The 18,777-nt window shown below is 49.7% G+C and overlaps 2 protein-coding genes across 3 annotated transcripts in view; both read left to right on the top strand.

Moving 5' to 3' along the window:
* Nucleotides 1–1,970: 1,970 nt before the first annotated feature.
* Nucleotides 1,971–12,959, top strand: PGLS (6-phosphogluconolactonase). Of its 2 annotated transcripts, XM_071419690.1 has the most exons (5): nt 2,003–2,586; nt 4,746–4,850; nt 6,248–6,349; nt 8,211–8,351; nt 10,301–12,959. In XM_071419690.1, the coding sequence occupies exons 1-5, from the start codon at nt 2,317–2,319 to the stop codon at nt 10,430–10,432; spliced, it is 750 nt and encodes a 249-aa protein (XP_071275791.1). In that variant the 5' UTR covers nt 2,003–2,316; the 3' UTR covers nt 10,433–12,959. The 2 variants fall into 2 exon arrangements, with proteins under 2 accessions (XP_071275792.1, XP_071275791.1); XM_071419691.1 differs by lacking the exons at nt 8,211–8,351; nt 10,301–12,959 and adding an exon at nt 7,214–7,489 and having other exon boundaries at nt 1,971–2,586.
* Nucleotides 12,960–13,093: 134 nt separating this feature from the next.
* LOC139586391 (procollagen galactosyltransferase 1-like) overlaps nt 13,094–18,777 on the top strand; it is a 7,467-nt gene continuing 1,783 nt past the window's right edge. The window contains exons 1-2 of the mRNA XM_071419716.1: nt 13,094–16,041; nt 17,994–18,118. Coding sequence (XP_071275817.1) covers nt 15,764–16,041; nt 17,994–18,118 — 403 coding nt within the window. The 5' untranslated portion in view covers nt 13,094–15,763. The remainder of the gene's footprint in view (nt 16,042–17,993; nt 18,119–18,777) is intronic.

The raw sequence follows: 18,777 nt of genomic DNA, 5'->3' as shown, positions 1-18,777 counted from the left end.
GGGTTTTGGGTTTGGGGGTCCCGGGATTTTGGGGTTTTGGGGTCCGGGATTTTGGGGTTTTTGGTTTGGGCGTCCCGGGATTGGGGGATTTTGGGGTTTTGGGGTCCGGGATTTCGGGGTTTTGGGGTTCCCGGGATTTTGGGGGGTTTTGGTTTGGGGGTCCCGGGATTTTGGGGTTTTGGTTTTGAGGTCCCGGGATTTTGGGGTTTGGGGGGTTTGGGGTTTGGGGGTCCCGGGATTTTGGGGTTTTGGGGGTCCTGGGATATTGGGATTTGGGGGTCCCGGGATTTTGGGGTTTTGGGGTTTTGGGGTCCCGGGATTTTGGGGTTTTGCTTTCGGGGTCTCGGGATTTTGGGGTTTTTGGTTTGGGCATCCCGGGATTTGGGGTTTGGGTTTTGGGGTCCCGGGATTTTGGGGGATTTTGGTTGGGGGGTCCCGGGATTTTGGGGCTTTGGGGTTTGGGGGTCCCGGGATTTTGGCGTTTGGGGATCCCGGGATTTTGGGGTTTTGGGGGTCCTGCGATATTGGGATTTGGGGGTCCCGGGATTTTGGGGTTTTGGGTTGGGGGGTCCCGGGATTTTGAGGTTTTGGGTTTGGGGGGTCCCGGGATTTTGGGGTTTTGGGGATCCCGGGATTTCGGGGCTTTTTTTTTGGGAGGTCCCTGGTTTGGGTAGTTTGGGTTTGGGGGTCCCGGAATTTTGGGGGGTTTTGGTTTGGTGGTCCCGGAATTTTGGGGTTTTGATTTGGGGATCCCGGGATTTTGGGGGATTTTGGTTTTGGGGTCCCGGAATTTTGGGGTTTTGGGGGTCCCGGGATTTTGGGGGATTTTGGTTGGGGGGTCCCGGGATTTTGGGGGTTTGGGGTTTGGGGGTCCCGGGATTTTGGCGTTTGGGGATCCCGGGATTTTGGGGTTTTGGGGGTCCTGCGATATTGGGATTTGGGGGTCCCGGGATTTTGGGGTTTTGGGTTGGGGGGTCCCGGGATTTTGGGGGTTTTTGGGGTCCCGGGATTTTGGGGTTTTGGGGATCCCGGGATTTTGCTTTTGGGGTTCCGGGGTTTTGGGGTTTCGGTTTCGGGGTCCCGGGATTTTGGGGTTTGGTGGTCCCGGGATTTTGGGGTTTTGCTTTCGGGGTCCCGGGGCTTTGGGGTTTTGGGGGTCCCGGATTTTGGGGTTTTGGGTTGGGGGGTTCCGGGATTTTGGGGTTTTGGTATGGGGGTCCCGGGATTTTGGGGTTTTGGGGGTCCCGGGATTTTGGGGTCCCAGAAAACTCCAGGGATCCCAAAAAAATAAAAAATTCCCCAGAATGGGAGATGCACAAACGGCTCTGCTCCGGGAAATCCGGGTTCTGAGCCCAAAATTCCTGCTGAGAAACCTGAAAATCCTGCTGGGATCTGAAAAAAACCAGCTTGGAATACTGAAAAACCTGAAAATTCTGCTGAAAAACCCGAAAATCCCATTGAAAAAAGCTGAAAATCATGCTGAGAAACCTCCCTGGGATCCCAAAAACTCAAAAATGCTGTTGGGAACCCCCCTGGATTTCCTGGAAAACAGCAGAAATTCCTACAAAACAGCGGAATTCCTTGGGAAAACAGTGGAAAACAGCAGAAATGCCCAGGAAAAAATGGAGGGATTTCTTCTAAAACAACACAATTCCCAGGAAAAATTGTAGGATTTCCTGGAAAACCGCAGAATTCCCAGGAAAACTGAGGGATTTGGAGGATAAAAACGGGACTTGACTGTAGAACAGTGGCATTCCCAAGGATCCAGGAGGAACTCAGCAGAATTCCCAGGAATTTCCAGGAAAATTGTGACTTTTTTTCTGAGGGAAAACAGAGGAATTCCAAGGAAAACCGGGACTCGCCCTCACAGGCGCTAATTAACTCCGACAGCGTTAATTAACGACTAATTCGTGCCTAATTAACCCCTCTAGGGACTCCTTTGTGCCAGCACGGACATATTTATTGCAATTAACCCATTCGGGCCGTTTTTAACCCGATTCGCTCCGTTTGGTTGTGCCTGACCGCGAGGCCATTCAAACCCAGCGACTGCGCCGCGTGCTGTGCTGCGGGGCTCGGGGGAACAGCGAGGGAGGTTTGTGTGGGGTAGAAGCGGGAGAAGGGCAGCGAGGGAACCGCGCTCCTCCGGGCAGCGCCGCCACGCGAGGCCGAGGCTTCACTAGGCCGCGCTAGGCCGCGCGTTGCTAAGCAACGCGTCGCGCTCTGACGCAACTCCCTGCGCTGGTCGCTCAGCAACGCGTCGCGCTGCTGACGTCACTTCCTCTTTCTTCTTCCTCCTCCCTCCCCGGCGCCGCCATCATGGCGGCCGTGTCGGTGTTCCCGTCCCAAAGCGAGCTCGGCGCGGCCCTGGCGCGGTTGGTGGCGGAGGCGGCGGCCGAGGCGGTGGCGAGCAGCGGCCGCTTCACGCTGGGGCTGTCCGGGGGCTCGATGGTGCCGCTGCTGGCGCGGGAGCTGCCGCCCGCCCTCAGGGCCGTGCCCGGTTCCGATCCGAGCCGCTGGCTCGTGGCGTTCTGCGATGAGCGCCTGGTGCCGCCCGAGCACCCCGAGAGCACCGGCGGCGCCTACCGGGTGAGCGCGGCTCCGCCAGGGGCTCCGGGGCTCTGCCAGTCCCTCCCAGTCTGGCCCAGTTCCCCTCAATCCCCTCCCGCTCTCTCCTGACTCCCCTCAGCTCCTCCCAGTGCTCCCAGTTTGGCCCAATCCCTCCCAGTCCCTCCCAGTCTGGCCCTCCGGGTCTCTCCTGACTCCCCTCAGCTTTTCCCAGTGCTCCCAGTTCCTTCCAGTGCTCCCAGTGCCTCCCAGTTTGGCCCAGTTCCCCTCAATCCCCTCCCGCTCTCTCCTGACTCCCTTCAGCTCCTCCCAGTCTGGCCCAGTTACTCCCAGTTTGGCCCAGTCTGGCCCAGTTCCCCCCTCAGTTCCGCTCAATCCCCTCCTGGTCCCTCCTGACTCCCCTCGGCTCCTCCCAATCCCTCCCAGTTTGGCCCAGTTTGGCCCAATCCCTCCCAGTCCCTCCCAGTCTGGCCCAGTTCCCCTCAATCCCCTCCCGCTCTCTCCTGACTCCCCTCAGCTTTTCCCAGTGCTCCCAGTTCCTTCCAGTCCCTCCCAGTTTGGCCCAGTTACACCCTCAGTGTCCTCATGTCCCTCCTGACTCCTCTCAGCTCCTCCCAATCCCTCCCAGTTTGGCCCAGTTTGGTCCAATCCCTCCCAGTCTGGCCCAGTTCCCCCCTCAGTCCCCCCATGTCCCTCTCAGTGTCTCCTCAGCTCCTCCCAGTCCCTCCCAGTGCTCCCAGTGCCTCCCAGTTTGGCCCAGTCTGTCCCAGTTCCCCTCAATCCCTTCTCAGTCGCTCCTGACTCCCCTCAGCTCCTCCCAGTTTGGCCCAGTTCAGCCCAGTCTGGCCCAGTTCCCCCCAGTTCCCTCCTGGTCCCTCCTCACTCCCCTCAACGCCTCCCATCCTCTCTCAGTTCCTCCCAGTGCTCCCAGTCCCTCCCAGTCTGGCCCAGTTCCTCCCATTTCCCTCCCAGTCTCTCTCAGTGCCTCCCAGTGCTCCCAGTTCCTCCCAGTCTGGCCCAGTTCCCCCCTCAGTTCCCCCAGTCCCTTCCCAGTCCCTTCCCAGTCCCTCTTGATTCCCCTCAGCTCCTCCCAGTCTGGCCCAGTCCCTCCCAGTCTGGCCCAGTCCCTCCCAGTTTGGCCCAGTCCCTCCCAGTCTGGCCCAGTCCCTCCCAGTCTGGCCCAGTCCCTCCCAGTTTGGCCCAGTCCCTCCCAATTTGGCCCAGTCCCTCCCAGTTTGGCCCAGTTCCCCCCATTTCCATCCCAGTCTCCCCTGACTCCCCTCAGCTGCTCCCAGTGCTCCCAGTTTGGCCCAGTTTGGCCCAGTTTGGCTCCTGACTCCCTTCAGCTTTTCCCAGTTCCTCCCAGTTTGGCCCAGTTCCCCCCAGTCCTTCCCAGTAACGTTTTTAACCCATTCCCAGTTTGACCCCCTCGGCCCCCAGCTGCTGTCCCAGTGCTCCCAGTTCAACCAGTTTAACCCTTCCCAGTTTAACCCCTTCAGGCTCAGCTCCTGTCCCAGTTTAACCCTTCCCAGTTTAACCAGTTTAACCCCTTCAGGCCCAGCTGCTGTCCCAGTTTAACCAGTTTAACCCATTCCAGTGCTCCCAGTTTGCCCAGTTTAACCCCTTCAGGCCCAGCTGCCGTCCCAGTTTGCCCAGTTTGCCCAGTTTAACCCCTTCAGGCCCAGCTACTGTCCCAGTTTGCCCAGTTTGCCCAGTTTGCCCCTTCCCAGTTTAACCAGTTTAACCCCTTCAGGCCCAGCTCCTGTCCCAGTTTAACCAGTTTGCCCAGTTTAACCCATTCCAGTGCTCCCAGTTTAACCAGTTTAACCCTTCCCAGTTTAACCAGTTTAACCCCTTCAGGCCCAGCTGCTGTCCCAGTTTGCCCAGTTTAACCAGTTTAACCCTTCCCAGTTTAACCAGTTTAACCCTTCCCAGTTTAACCAGTTTAACCCCTTCAGGCCCAGCTGCTGTCCCAGTTTGCCCAGTTTAACCAGTTTAACCCTTCCCAGTTTAACCAGTTTAACCCCTTCAGGCCCAGCTGCTGTCCCAGTTTGCCCAGTTTAACCAGTTTAACCCATTCCAGTGCTCCCAGTTTAACCAGTTTAACCCCTTCAGGCCCAGCTGCTGTCCCAGTTTAACCAGTTTACCCCTTCCCAGTTTAACCAGTTTAACCCCTTCAGGCCCAGCTGCTGTCCCAGTTTGATGCCCCCCCCGAGGTGCTCTGGGTCCGTTCCGAGCTGGGCCCGGCCGAGGCCGCCCGGGACTACGAGGAGCAGCTCAGGAAGGTACTGGGGATACTGGGAGCACTGGGAGGGACTGGGAGCACTGGGAGTGGGACTGGGGATACTGGGAGTGGGACTGGGAGCACTGGGAATGGGACTGGGAGCACTGGGAGTGGGACTGGGAGCACTGGGAGGGGCTGGGAATGGAGACTGGGGGCACTGGGAGGGACTGGGAATGGACTGGGAGCACTGGGAGTGGGACTGGGGATACTGGGCAAACTGGGAGGGACTGGGAATGGGACTGGGGGCACTGGGAATGGGCACTGGAGAGACTTGGATGGACTGGGAGGGACTGGGAGCACTGGGAATGGGACTGGGAGCATTGGGGTGGACTTGGAATGGGGACTGGGGGGACTGGGAGCACTGGGAGGGACTGGGAATGGAGACTGGGCAAACTGGGAGGGACTGGGAATGGACTGGGAGCACTGGGATGGACTGGGAATGGGGGCTGGGGGGACTGGGAGCACTGGGAGTGGAACTGGGATGGACTGGGAATGGAGACTGGGGAAACTGGGATGGACTGGGAGGGACTGTGAACACTGGGAATGGGGGATACTGGGATCAGTCCCTGGTCTATACTGGTCCATACTGGTCTGTACTGATCCATATTGATCTGAACTGGTCAGTACTGGTTTGAACTGGTCCATACTGGTCCGAACTGGTCCATACTGGTCCATACTGGTTTATATCGATCCATACTGATCCATATTGATCCGTACTGCTCCATACTGATCTGAACTGGTCCGTACTGGTCTGTACTGGTCCATTTTGATCCATACTGGTCTATACTGGTTTATATCAATCCATACTGGTCCACATTGACCCATACTGGTCCATACTGCTCCATACTGGTCTGTACTGGTCAATATTGATCTAAACTGGTCCATACTGGTCTGTACTGGTCTCTACTGGTTTATATCGATCCATACTGATCCATATTGACCCGTACTGGTCCATACTGATCCGAGCTACTCCGTACTGGTCTGAACTGGTCTGTACTGGTCCATACTGGTCTGTACTGGTCTGAACAGGTCCATACTGGTCTGAACTGGTTCGTACTGGTCCGTACTGGTCCACATTGACCCATACTGATCCATACTGGTCTGAACTGGTCTGTACTGGTCTATACTGGTTTATATCGATCCATAGTGGTCCATACTGGTCCAAACTGGTCCGTACTGCTCCATACTGGTCCATACTGGTCCGAAATGGTTCATACTGGTCCATACTGGTTTATGCTGATCTGAACTGCTCCATACTGGTCCCTACTGGTTTATACTGGTCCATACTGCTCTGAACTGCTCCATACTGGTTTATGCTGGTCCATACTGGTCCAAACTGGTCCCTACTGGTTTATGCTGGTCCATACTGGTTTATACTGGTCTGTGCTGTCCCCGCAGGCGTTCCCAGGCCAGGCCCCGCCCCGTTTTGACGCGCTGCTGCTGGGGGTGGGGCCTGACGGTCACACGGCCTCGCTGTTCCCAGGCCACGCCCTGCTCCAGGTCAGCCCCGCCCACCGGGAATGCTGGGAATTCCTGAAAAACCGGGAATTCTGGGAATTCCTGAAAAACCAGGAATGCTGGGAATTCTGGGAATTCTGGGAATGCCGGGAGTTCCTGAAATGCTGGAAATTCCAGAAATTCCTGAACCCTGGGAATTCCTGAAATTACAGAAATGCTGGGAATTCCCGAAATTCTGGGAGTTCCTGAAATTCCGGGAATTCCGGAAATGCTGGGAATTCCTGAAATTTGGGGAATTCCTGAAATGCCAGAAATTCCTGAAATGCCGGGAATTCTGGGAGTTCCTGAAATGCTGGGAATTCCTGAAATTCCTGAAATTCTGGGAATGCCGGGAATTCCTGAAATCTGGGAATTCCTGAAATTCCTAAAATTCTGGGAATGCTGGGAATTCCTGAAATTCCAGGAATTCCTGAAATCTGGGAATTCCTGAAATGCTGGGAATTCTGGGAATTCCGGGAGTTCCTCAAATTCCAGGAGTTCCTGAAATTCCGGCAATTCTCCACCAGTCCCCTCCTTTTCTCCCGCTTTTCTGGTATCCCTTTTCCCCCATTATTTTCCCATTTTCCCGTTATTTTCCCCATTTTTCCCATCATTTTCCCCATCATTTTCCCCCATTTTCCCCATTATTTTCCCCATTATTTTCCCCATTATTTCCATATCATTTCTCCCATTATTTTCCCCATTTTCCCCATTATTTTCCCCTGTATTTTCCCCGTTTTTTCCCATTATTTCCCCCATTTTTTGTGCTATTTTCCCCGTTATTTCTCCCATTATTTTCCCCATTATTTCCCCCATGCTTTCCCCCGGGATTTTTCCCAATTTCCCCGTTTTTTGCCCCGTTTCCAGGAGCAGGATTCCCTCATTTCCTTCCTGGAGGACTCTCCCAAGCCCCTCCCCAGGGGTTCCTCCTTTCCCAGCATTTTCCCCATTTTTTGTGCTATTTTCCCATTATTTTCCCATTATTTTCATATAATTTTCCCCATTATTTTCCCCTGATTTTCCCCATTATTTTCCCCATTTTTTTGTTCTATTTTCCCCATTATTTTTTCTATTATTTTCCCATTATTTTCATATAATTTCTCCCATTATTTTCCCCATTTTGGTGCTATTTTCCCCATTATTTTTCTCATTATATTCCCCTGGATTTTCCCCATTTTTTTGTGCTATTTTCCCCATTATTTTTCCCATTATTTTCATATCATTTTTCCCATTATTTTCCCTATTTCCCCCATTATTTTCTCCTGTATTTTCCCCATTATTTTCTCCTGATTTTCCCCATTATTTTTCCCATTTTTTGTGCTATTTTTCCCATTATTTTCACCCAGATTTTCCCCATTTTTCCCCATTATTTTCTCCTGATTTTCCCCATTATTTTCCCCATTATTTTCCCCATTATTTTCCCATTATTTTCATATAATTTTTCCCATTATTTTCCCCATTATTTTCCCCTGTATTTTCCCTGGTTTTTCCCATTATTTTCCCCATTTTTTGTGCTATTTTCCCCATTATTTTTTCTATTATTTTCCCCATTATTTCCCCATTATTTTCCCATTATTTTCTCCTGGATTTTCCCCATTTATGTGCTATTTTCCCTATTATTTTTCTCATTATTTTTCCCATTATTTTCCTCATTATTTTTCTCATTATTTCCCCATTATTTCCCCATTATTTTCATATCATTTTTCGTATTATTTTCCCCATTTCCCCCATTATTTTCCCCTGTATTTTCCCCGTTTTTCCCCATTATTTTCCCCATTTTTTTTGTGCTATTTTCCCCTGGTTTTTCCCCCATGCTTTCCCCCGGGATTTTTCCCAATTTCCCCGTTTTTTGCCCCATTTCCAGGAGCAGGATTCCCTCATTTCCTTCCTGGACGACTCTCCCAAGCCGCCTCCCCAGCGGGTGACGATGACGCTGCCGCTGCTCAACGCTGCCCAATCCCTGCTGGTCGTGGCCACCGGCGCCTCCAAGGCCCCTGTGATCAAGGTTTGGGCTCAAATCCCGAAATTTTGGGCAAAATCACAAATTTTGGGGCTTAAATATGGGATTTTTTGGGGTGAAATCCGATTTTTTGGGCATTAAATCTCAGATTTTTTGAGCTTTTTCTGGGGATTTTGAGCTCAAATTTTCAGATTTTTGGGGTTAATTCCTGGGAATTTGGGGTCAATTCCCAGATTTTTGAGGTGAAATCCCAGATTTTTGGGTTAAAATCCCAGTTTTTTGGGTTTAAGACCCAGATTTTTTGGGTTTGAATCCTGGGATTTTAGGGTTCATTCCAATTTCTCAACGCCGCCCAATCCCTGCTGGTCGTGGCCACCGGCGCCTCCAAGGCCCCTGTGATCAAGGTTTGGGCTCAAATCCCGAAATTTTGGGCAAAAGCACAAATTTTGGGCTGAAATCCCTGATTTTTGGGGTGAAATCCATTTTTTTTTGGGTTAAATCGATGATTTTTGGGGGTTAAATCCCAGATTTTTGCTGTTCTTTCTGGGGATTTTGAGCTCAAATTTTCAGATTTTTGGGGTCAATTCATTTTGGGCCTAATTTCCCCATTTTTGGGGTTCAACTCCCACGTTAAACTCTCAATTTTTGGGAGGCTGAACTCTCTATGGCTGGGGCTCATTTTCCCCATTTTTGAGGCTAAAATCGCCATTTTTGGGGCTAAAAACACCAGTTTTGGGGCTAAACCCGCCGTGTTTGTGGCTAAAATCGCCATTTTTGAGGATAAAATTGCCGGTTTTGGGCCTAAAATCGCCATTTTTGAGGCTAAAATTGTCAGTTTTGGGGCTAAACCCGCCATTTTTGAGGCTAAAATCGCCATTTTTGGGGCTAAAACCTCTGCTTTGGGGGCTGAAATCGCCGGTTTTGGGGGCTGAAACCGCCATTTTGGGGGTAAAATCGCCATTTTTGAGGGAAAATCGCCGTTTTTGAGGCTAAACCCGCTGGTTTTTGGGGCTAAAATCGCCGCTTTTGGGGTTAAAATCGCCATTTTTGGGGCTTAAACTGCCGTGTTTGGGGCTAAAGCCGCCATTTTTGAAGATAAAACTGCCAGTTTTGAGGCTAAAACCGCCATTTTTTTAAGGCTAAAACCGCCATTTTTGAGGCTAAAATCGCTGTTTCTGGGGCTAGAATCACCATTTTGGGGTTCTCAAATCGCCGTTTTTGAGGCAAAAATTGCCATTTTTTGGGGCTAAACCCGCCGGTTTTGAGGCTAAAATTGCCATTTTGGGGGCTAAAATCGCCGGTTTTGGGGCTAAACCCGCCATTTTTGGGCCTAAAATCATTATTTTTGGGGCTAAAATCGCTGGTTTTGGGCCTAAAACTGCCATTTTTGAGGCTAAAATCGCTGTGTCTGGGGGCTAAACCCGCCATTTTTGAGGCTAAAATCGCCATTTTTGGGGCTAAAACCTCTGCTTTTGGGGCTGAAATCGCCGGTTTTGGGGGCTGAAACCGCCATTTTGGGGGTAAAATCGCCGTTTTTGCGGCTAAAATCGCCATTTTGGAGGCCACACCCACCGTTTTTGGGGCTAAAATTGCCATTTTGGGGGCTAAAATCGCCATTTTTGGGGCTAGAATCGCCATTTTGGGGTGCTAAAATCGCTATTTTTGGGGCTAAAATCACCGTGTTGGGGGCTAAAATCGCCATTGTTGTGGCTAAACCTGCTGTTTTTTGGGGCTAAAATCGCCGCTTTTGGGGTTAAAATCGCCAGTTTTGGGGCTAAAATCGCCATTTTGGGGTTCTCAAATCGCTGTTTTTGGGTCTCAAACCGCCATTTTGGGGGCTAAAATCGCTATTTTGGGGTGCTAAAATCGCTATTTTTGGGGCTAAACCCGCCATTTTTGGGGCTAAAATCGCCATTTTTGGGGCTAAAATCGCCGTTTTTGGGGTTCAGCTCCCGTTTTTGGGGTTAAAAGCGGCGTTTTCCGCTCTGTTTCAGCGCATCCTGGAGCAGCAGGAGCAGCCCCCGGTCCCGGCCGCGCGGCTCCGCCCCCGCTCGGGGCGGCTCCGGTGGCTCCTGGACCGCGAGGCGGCGGCGGAGCTGAGCGGGGACCCCGGAAAGGGGCCCTGAAATGGGGGAAATCCCGGGAATTTCGGGCAAAAACGGCTGTGAAATGGTGGAATTCTGTGGGAAAAATGGGTTTAAAATGGCGGAATTCTGTGGGGAAATGGGTTTAAAATGGGGGAATTCCGTGGAAAAATGTCCTTAAAATGGAGAAATTCATGGAAAAATGTTCTTAATATGGAGAAATTCCAGGGAAAAATGTCCTTAAAATGGCTTTAAAATTGATAATTCTGTGGAAAAATGTCCTTAAAATGGAGAAATTCCATGGAGAAATTCCAGGTAAAAATGTCCTTAAAATTGAGGAATTCCATGGAAAAATGTCCTTAAAATGGAGAAATTCCAGGTAAAATGTCCTTAAAATTGAGTAATTCTGTGGAAAAATGTTCTTGAAATGGAGAAATTAATGGAAAAATGTCCTTAAAATTGATGAATTCTGTGGAAAAATGTCCCTAAAATGGAGAAATTCCATGGAAAAATGTCCCAAAATTGAGGAATTCTGTGGAAAAATGTCCTTAAAATGGAGAAATTCATGGAAAAATTCTTGGAAAAATGTCCTTAAAATGGAAAAATTCTGTGGAAAAATGTCCTCAAAATGAAGAAATTTCAGGGAAAAATTCATGGAAAAATGTCCTCAAAATGGAGAAATTGATTAATTTTACGGAAAAATGGTTAAATTTTTCCACAAAAATGATTAATTCTGTGGAAAAATGTTCTTGAAATGGAGAAATTCCAGGCAAAATGTCCTTAAAATTGATGAATTCTGTGGATAAACATCCCTAAAATGAAGAAATTCCATGGAAAAATGTCCTTAAAATGGAGAAATTAATGGAAAAATGTCCTTAAAATTGAGGAATTCCGTGGAAAAATGTCCCTAAAATTTAGAATTTCCATGGAAAAATGTCCTTAAAATTGAGAAATTCTGTGGAAAAATGTTCTTGAAATGGAGAAATTCCGTGGAAAAATGTCCTTAAAAAGGAGAAATTTCCATTAAAAATATCCCTAAAATTGAGAATTTCCATGGAAAAAGCACTCCAGGAATTGGGAATTCCAGTGGGAAATGATTTGGGATTTTAGGGCTGGAATTCCTGGGAAAAATGTCCCCAAAATTGAGAAATTCCATGGAAAAATGTCCCAAAATTGAGAAATTCCATGGAAAAATGTCCCCAAAATTGAGAAATTCCATGGGAAAATGTCCCAAAATTGAGGAATTCATGGAAAAACGGTTCTGGAAGTGAAAATTTCCATGGAAATTATTTAATTGAATTCATTAATTAATGGTTTTAATTAATTATTTATGGGGAAAAAATGTGCCAGGAATTGAGGATTTTCCATGGGAAAATATCCCAGGAATTGAGAATTCCAATGGCATTTTTGGACTCTTTTATTTGGGATTTTTGAGTGAATTTTGGGGGATTTTGGACCAAAATTTTGGGGATTTTTGGACTCTTTATTTAAATTATTTTTTGGATTTTTTTTTTTTTGTGATTTTTGGACTTTTTTGGGGGATTTTTGGACATTTTTGGGGAGATTTTTTTGATTTTTGACTGGATTTTTGGGGGAATTTTTTGAGCTCTTTTGGGAATTTTTTGGACTTTTTTGGGATTTTTTTACTTTTTTGGGGGAGGATTTTTGGACTTTTTTTGAGATTTTTGACTGAATTTTTTGGGATTTTTGGACTCATTTTTGGGGGGATTTTTGACTTTTTATTTTAGAATCTTTGGACGCTTTTGAGGGATTTTTTTGGGGGGAATTTTTTAAATTTTTGGACTTTTTGGGGGGGTTTTGGATTAAGTTTTTGGGATTTTTTGGACTCTTTTTTGGGGGCATTTTTTTTGATTTTTGGACTGGATTTTTTGGGTTTTTTGGGCTGAATTTTTGGGGATTTTTGGATTCTTTTTCTGGGATTTTTGGACTGGATTTTTGGGGGGTTTTTGGACTCTTTTCTGGGGATTTTTTGACTTTTTTCTTGGATTTTTTTGACTTTTTTTGGAATTTTTGGACTCTTTTTTGTGGGATTTTTTTAATTTCTGGACTCTTTATTTTTGACTTTTTATTTTGGAATTTTTAGACTCTTTTTGGGGTTTTTTTGGACTCTTTTTGGGGATTTTTGACTGAATTTTTTGGGATTTTTGGACTCTCTTTTTGGGGGATTTTTGGACTCTTTTTTTTTTGGTTTTTTGACTGAATATTTTGGAATTTTGGAACTCTTTTAATTTTATTTTTTGGACTCTTTTTTTTTTTGGTGATTTTTCCCTGAATCTTTTGGGACCAGGGGTCGCTTTTGGCTGAGCTGAAAATTGCCAGAAAATCCTCAAAATTCCATGAAAAAAACCCCAAAAAAACCGAAAAAAACCCCCAAAAACTCAAAGAAATCCAAAAATTCTGAAATCGGGAGCGGGGCTGGGAATCCCAGCAGGAACTGGGATCAACTGGGAGAGGAAAAATGGGACCAAAATGGGCCAAAAAATTGGGATTTTGGTGCTTTAGGAGCTTTTATTTTGATTTATTTGTGGAATAAACGGCTGAGCTGGAATTGGGCTGAGAATTCCTTGGATAAACTGGGAGGGACTGGGAGGGATAAAAAGGAGGAAAAATGGGCTGAAAAAAGCAAATTTTGGGTCAATTTGGAGCCAAAAAAAGGAAAATTTTCCTTCTTTTTCCATGGGAAAATTGGGAATTTGGACTGGGATGGATAAAAGGGAGGAAAAATGGGCTGAAAAAAGCAAATTTTGGGTCAATTTGGAGCCAAGAATGGGAATATTTTCCCTTTTTATCCATGGGAAAATTGGGAATTTGAACTGGGATAAACTGGGAGGGATAAAAAGGAGAAAAATGGGCTGAAAAAAGCAAATTTTGGGTCAATTTGGAGCCAAAAAAAGGGCTGAAAAAAGCAAATTTTGGGTCTGTTTGGGAGCAGAAATGGGGAATTTTTCCTTCTTTTTCTATGGGAAAATTGAGAATTTGAACTGGGATAAACTGGGAGGGACTGGGATGAACTGGGAGGGATAAAAAGGAGGAAAAATGGGCTGAAAAAAGCAAATTTTGGGTCAATTTGGAGCCAAGAATGGGAATATTTTCCCTTTTTATCCATGGGAAAATTGGGAATTTGAACTGGGATAAACTGGGAGGGATAAAAAGGAGAAAAATGGGCTGAAAAAAGCAAATTTTGGGTCAATTTGGAGCCAAAAAAAGGAAAATTTTCCTTCTTTTTCCATGGGAAAATTGGGAATTTGGACTGGGATGAACTGGGAGGGACTGGGAGGGATAAAAGGGAGGAAAAATGGGCTGAAAAAAGCAAATTTTGGGTCAATTTGGAGCCAAAAAAAGGAAAATTTTCCTTCTTTTTCCATGGGAAAATTGGGAATTTGGACTGGGATAAACTGGGAGGGGTAAAAAGAAGAAAAATGGGCTGAAAAAAGCAAATTTTGGGTCAATTTGGAGCCAAAAAAAGGGCTGAAAAAAGCAAATTTTGGGTCTGTTTGGGAGCAGAAATGGGGAATTTTTCCTTCTTTATTCATGGAAAAGTTGGGAATTTGAACTGGGATGAACTGGGATGAACTGGGAGGGATAAAAAGGAGAAAAATGGGCTGAAAAAAGCAAATTTTGGGTCAATTTGGAGCCAAAAAAAGGAAAATTTTCCTTCTTTTTCCATGGGAAAATTGGGAATTTGGACTGGGAGGGACTGGGAGGGATAAAAGGGAGGAAAAATGGGCTGAAAAAACCAAATTTTGGGTTTGTTTGGGAGCAGAAATGGGAAATTTTTCCATTTTTATCCATGCGAAAATTGGGAATTTGAACTGGGATAAACTGGGAGGGACTGGGATGAACTGGGAGGGATAAAAAGGAGAAAAAAGAGCTGAAAAATTCGGATTTTTCTGCAGGAAATTGCAGCCGCAGCCGCCTTCCCTCAGGAATGTTTCCCTCTGAAAGGAACCTTTCATTACAGACTTTGCCAGCCTCAAAAAATCCAAAAAAAGCCCCAAAAAAAATCCCAAAAAAATCCCAGCGGCCTCAGCCCATCCCTCTCCTCCTGAATATTCCTGGCTTTGCACTTTTACTCCTTTTTTTTGGCCTTTTTTGGCCTTTTTTTCAACTTTTTCTCCCCTTTTTCCCCTTTTTATTCCCATTTTTTCCTCTTTTTTCCCCTCCTTTTTTTCCCTTTTCTCCCCTTGATTCCCCTCATTTCCCATTTTCCTCCTTCATTCCCATTTCTGTTCCCTTTTTCCCTTTCTTCTCCCCTTTTTTCCCTTTTTATTCCCATTTTTTCCTCTTTTTTCTGTTCTTTTTTCCTTTTCTCCCCTTGATTCCCCTTTTATCCCATTTTCCTCCTTCATTCCCATTTCTTTCCTTTCTTTTCCCTTTTTTCTCCCCTTTTTTCCCTTTTTATTCCCATTTTTCTTCTTTTTTCTCCTTTTTTGCCATTCTTCCTCCTTCATTCCCATTTCTTTTCCTTATTTTCCCTTTTTTCTCCCCTTTTTTCCAACTTTTTTCCCCCATTTTTCCCTTTTCCCCCCTTGATTCCCACTTATTTCCATTTTCCTCATTTTTTCCTCCTTAATTCCCATTTCTTTCCTTTATTTTCACTTTTTGCCCCTTTTTTCCCAACTTTTTTCCCCATTTTCCCCCCTTTTCCCCCATTGATTCCCATTTATTTCCATTTTCCCTCCCTTATCCCCATTTCTTTCCCTTATTTCCCCTTTTTTCCTCCTGTTTTATCCCATTTTCCCCCTTTTTACCCCTTGATTCCCATTTATTTCCATTTTCCCAATTTTTTCTCCTTAATTCCCATTTCTTTCCGTTCTTTCCCCTTTTTCTTCCTTTCCCCCCTTTATTCCCATTTCCCCCCCTTTTTTTCCCCTTTTTTCCCCTTTTTTTTCCCCTTTTTTTCGCCACTTTTCCCCCTCATTTTTCTCCTTACTCCCCCTTGCAATTTTGCTGCTAAAACCCTTTTCAAAAATGGGAAAATTCGGCGTTAAAAATCCTCGGAAAATGAAATTTTCCACAGGGAATCTCTGAGGGGAGCAGGGGGCGTGGCCAACAACTCATTCCTATATATGGTCACAAAATGGGCGTGGTTTCCCATCATCCACAGACCCATATATGGCTTTGTAGGCGGGGCTAAGCGACATACCCATATATAGCTACAAACGGGGCGTGGTCTCGTAGTGGGCGTGGCCACGCTAAGCCTACATACGCGGCGCGGCTTCACGGCCACCCCCATATATGGCATCATAGGCGTGGTCACGGCGCGGATTAACCAATCAGCGCGCGTGTGGGCGTGTCCATCGTGAGGCGCCTGAGGGGGAAGGGCGTGGCCTGCCGTGAGGGCGGCCCAAGATGGCGGCGCGGCCGTGGCCGCTGCTGCCGCTGCTGCTGCTGCTGGCGGGGCCGGAGCGGGACCCGGGCGGCTCCTCCGGGCGGCTCCGCCTGGGGCTGGGGCTGGGGCCCGGCCCGGCCCTCGGGTATTTCCCCGAGGAGCGCTGGAACCCGGAGTCGCCGCTGCGGCCGCCGCGCGTGGCCGTGGCGCTGCTGGCGCGGAACGCGGCCCACGCGCTGCCGCTGGTGCTGGGAGGGCTCGAGAGGCTGCGGCACCCCAAGGACAGGATGGCGCTGTGGTGGGTCTGGGGACAGTGGGGACACTGGGGACACTGGGGGGGCGTGGGGACATTGGGGACACTGGGGGACATTGGGGACATTGGGGGGCGTGGGGACAGTGGGGACATTGGGGACACTGGGGGACACTGGGGACACTGGGGGGACACAGCACCCCAAGGACAGGATGGCGCTGTGGTGGGTCTGGGGACAGTGGGGACAATGGGGGGCGTGGGGACACTGGGGACATTGTGGGGTTTGGGGATATTGGGAGACACTGGGGGGTCTGGGGACAATGGGGGGCGTGGGGACACTGGGGACAGTGGGGACAGTGGGGGGACACTGAGGACGTTGTGGGGTCTGGGGACATTGGGGACACTGGGGGTGCTGGTGGGTCTGGGGACACTGGGGGACATTGGGGGACACTGAGGGGACACTGAGGGGACATTGAGGGGACATTGGGGGACATTGAGGGGACATTGAGGGGACATTGGGGGACACTGAGGGGACATTGAGGGGACATTGAGGGGACCTGTGTGAGTGAGGGGAGTGTGGGGAACACTCTGGGATGGGCTCCGTGTGTGACACTGACCCTGTGCATGTCACCCCCTGTGTGACACTGTCCTGTGTGACCCCTGTTTGACCCCGTGTGACCCCGTGTGACCCCGTGTGACACTGAGATGTCCCCTCAGGGTGGCCGTTGACCACAGCATTGACAACACCTCTGTGTGTGTGACACTGACCCTGTGTGAACTCCCCTGGCTCTGAGACCCCTGTATGACCCCGTGTGACCCCTCTATGACCCCGAGTGACCCCTCTATGACCCCGTGTGACACTCAGGTGTCCCCATGTCCCCTCAGGGTGGCCGTTGACCACAGCATTGACAACACCTCAGTGTGTGTGTGTGTGACACTGACCCTGTGTGTGACACTGTGTGACGCTGTATGACCCTGTATGACCCTGTATGACCCCTCTATGACCCTGTGTGACCCCGTGTGACCCCGTGTGACACTCAGGTGTCCCCGTGTCCCCTCAGGGTGGCCGCTGACCACAGCATTGACAACACCTCTGTGTGTGTGACACTGACCCTGTGTGTGACACTGTGACCCTGTGTGTGACGCTGTGACCCTGTATGACCCTGTGTGACCCCGTGTGACACTGAGATGTGACACTGACCCTGTGTGTGACACTGTGACCCTGTATGACCCTGTATGATCCCATGTGACGCCGTGTGTCACTCAGGTGTCCCCATGTGACACTGAGATGTCCCCATGTCCCCTCAGGGTGGCCGTTGACCACAGCATTGACAACACCTCTGTGTGTGTGTGTGTGTGACACTGACCCTGTGTGAACTCCCCTGGCTCTGAGACCCCTGTATGACCCTGTGTGTGACACTGTGACCCTGTATGACCCCTGTATGACCCCATGTGACACTGAGATGTCCCCGTGTCCCCTCAGGGTGGCCGTTGACCACAGCGTTGACAACACCTCTGTGTCTGTGTGTGTGACACTGTGACCCTGTATGACCTCTATGACCCTCTATGACCCTGTATGACCCCGTGTGACCCTCTATGTCCCCGTGTGACCTCGTGTGACCCTGAGATGTCCCCTCAGGGTGGCCGTTGACCACAGCATTGACAACACCTCTGTGTGTGTGACACTGACCCTGTATGACCCCGTGTGACCCCGTGTGACCCTGTGTGACCCCGTGTGACACTGAGATGTGACACTGACCCTGTGTGTGACACTGTGACCCTGTATGACCCCGTGTGACCCCATGTGACACTCAGGTGTCCCCATGTCCCCTCAGGGTGGCCGTTGACCACAGCGTTGACAACACCTCAGTGTGTGTGTGTGTGACACTGTGACCCTGTATGACCTCTATGACCTTCTATGACCCTGTATGACCCCGTGTGACCCTGTATGACCCCTGTATGACCCCATGTGACACTGAGATGTCCCCGTGTCCCCTCAGGGTGGCCGTTGACCACAGCATTGACAACACCTCCTCGCTGCTGCAGGAGTGGCTGGGCCGCGTGCGGAGCCGCTACCACCGCGTGCTCTGGAGGCACCAGGAGGAGCCCACGTCAGTCTGGGGGGGCTCTGGGACATCTGGGGGGGCTCTGGGACATCTGGGGGGGCTCTGGGACCTTTCTGGGGGGCTGGGACATCTGGGGGGCTCTGGGATCTTTCTGGGGGCTCTGGGACCTTTCTGGGGGGCTCTGGCACATCTGGGGGGGCTCTGGCACATCTGGGGGGGCCCTGGGACCTTTCTGGGGGCTCTGGGACCTTTCTGGGGGGCTCTGGGACCTTTCTGGGGACTCTGGGATGTCTGGGGGGGCTCTGGGACCTTTCTGGGGGGGCTCTGGGACCTCTCTGGGGACTTTGGGACCTTTCTGGGGGGGCTCTGGGACCTCTCTGGGGGCCCTGGGACCTTTCTGGGGGGCTCTGGGACCTTTCTGGGGGCTCTGGGACCTTTCTGGGGGCTCTGGGACATCTGGGGGGGCTTTGGGACCTTTCTGGGGGCTCTGGGACCTTTCTGGGGGGCTCTGGGACCTTTCTGGGGACTCTGGGATGTCTGGGGGGGCTTTGGGACCTTTCTGGGGGGGCTTTGGGACCTCTCTGGGGGCTCTGGGACATCTGGGGGGGCTCTGGGACCTTTCTGGGGGGGCTCTGGGACCTTTCTGGGGGCTCAGAACCATCTCTGGGGGCTTTGAGTCATTTTTGGGGGGCTTGGGCAATTCTAGGGGGGCTCAGAC

Source organism: Agelaius tricolor, unplaced genomic scaffold (assembly GCF_023055355.1).
Source record: "Agelaius tricolor isolate 1412-34295 unplaced genomic scaffold, bAgeTri1.0.p SCAF_116, whole genome shotgun sequence".
Lineage (NCBI taxonomy): Eukaryota > Metazoa > Chordata > Aves > Passeriformes > Icteridae > Agelaius > Agelaius tricolor.
This window is presented reverse-complemented; position numbering and strand designations above follow the sequence as displayed.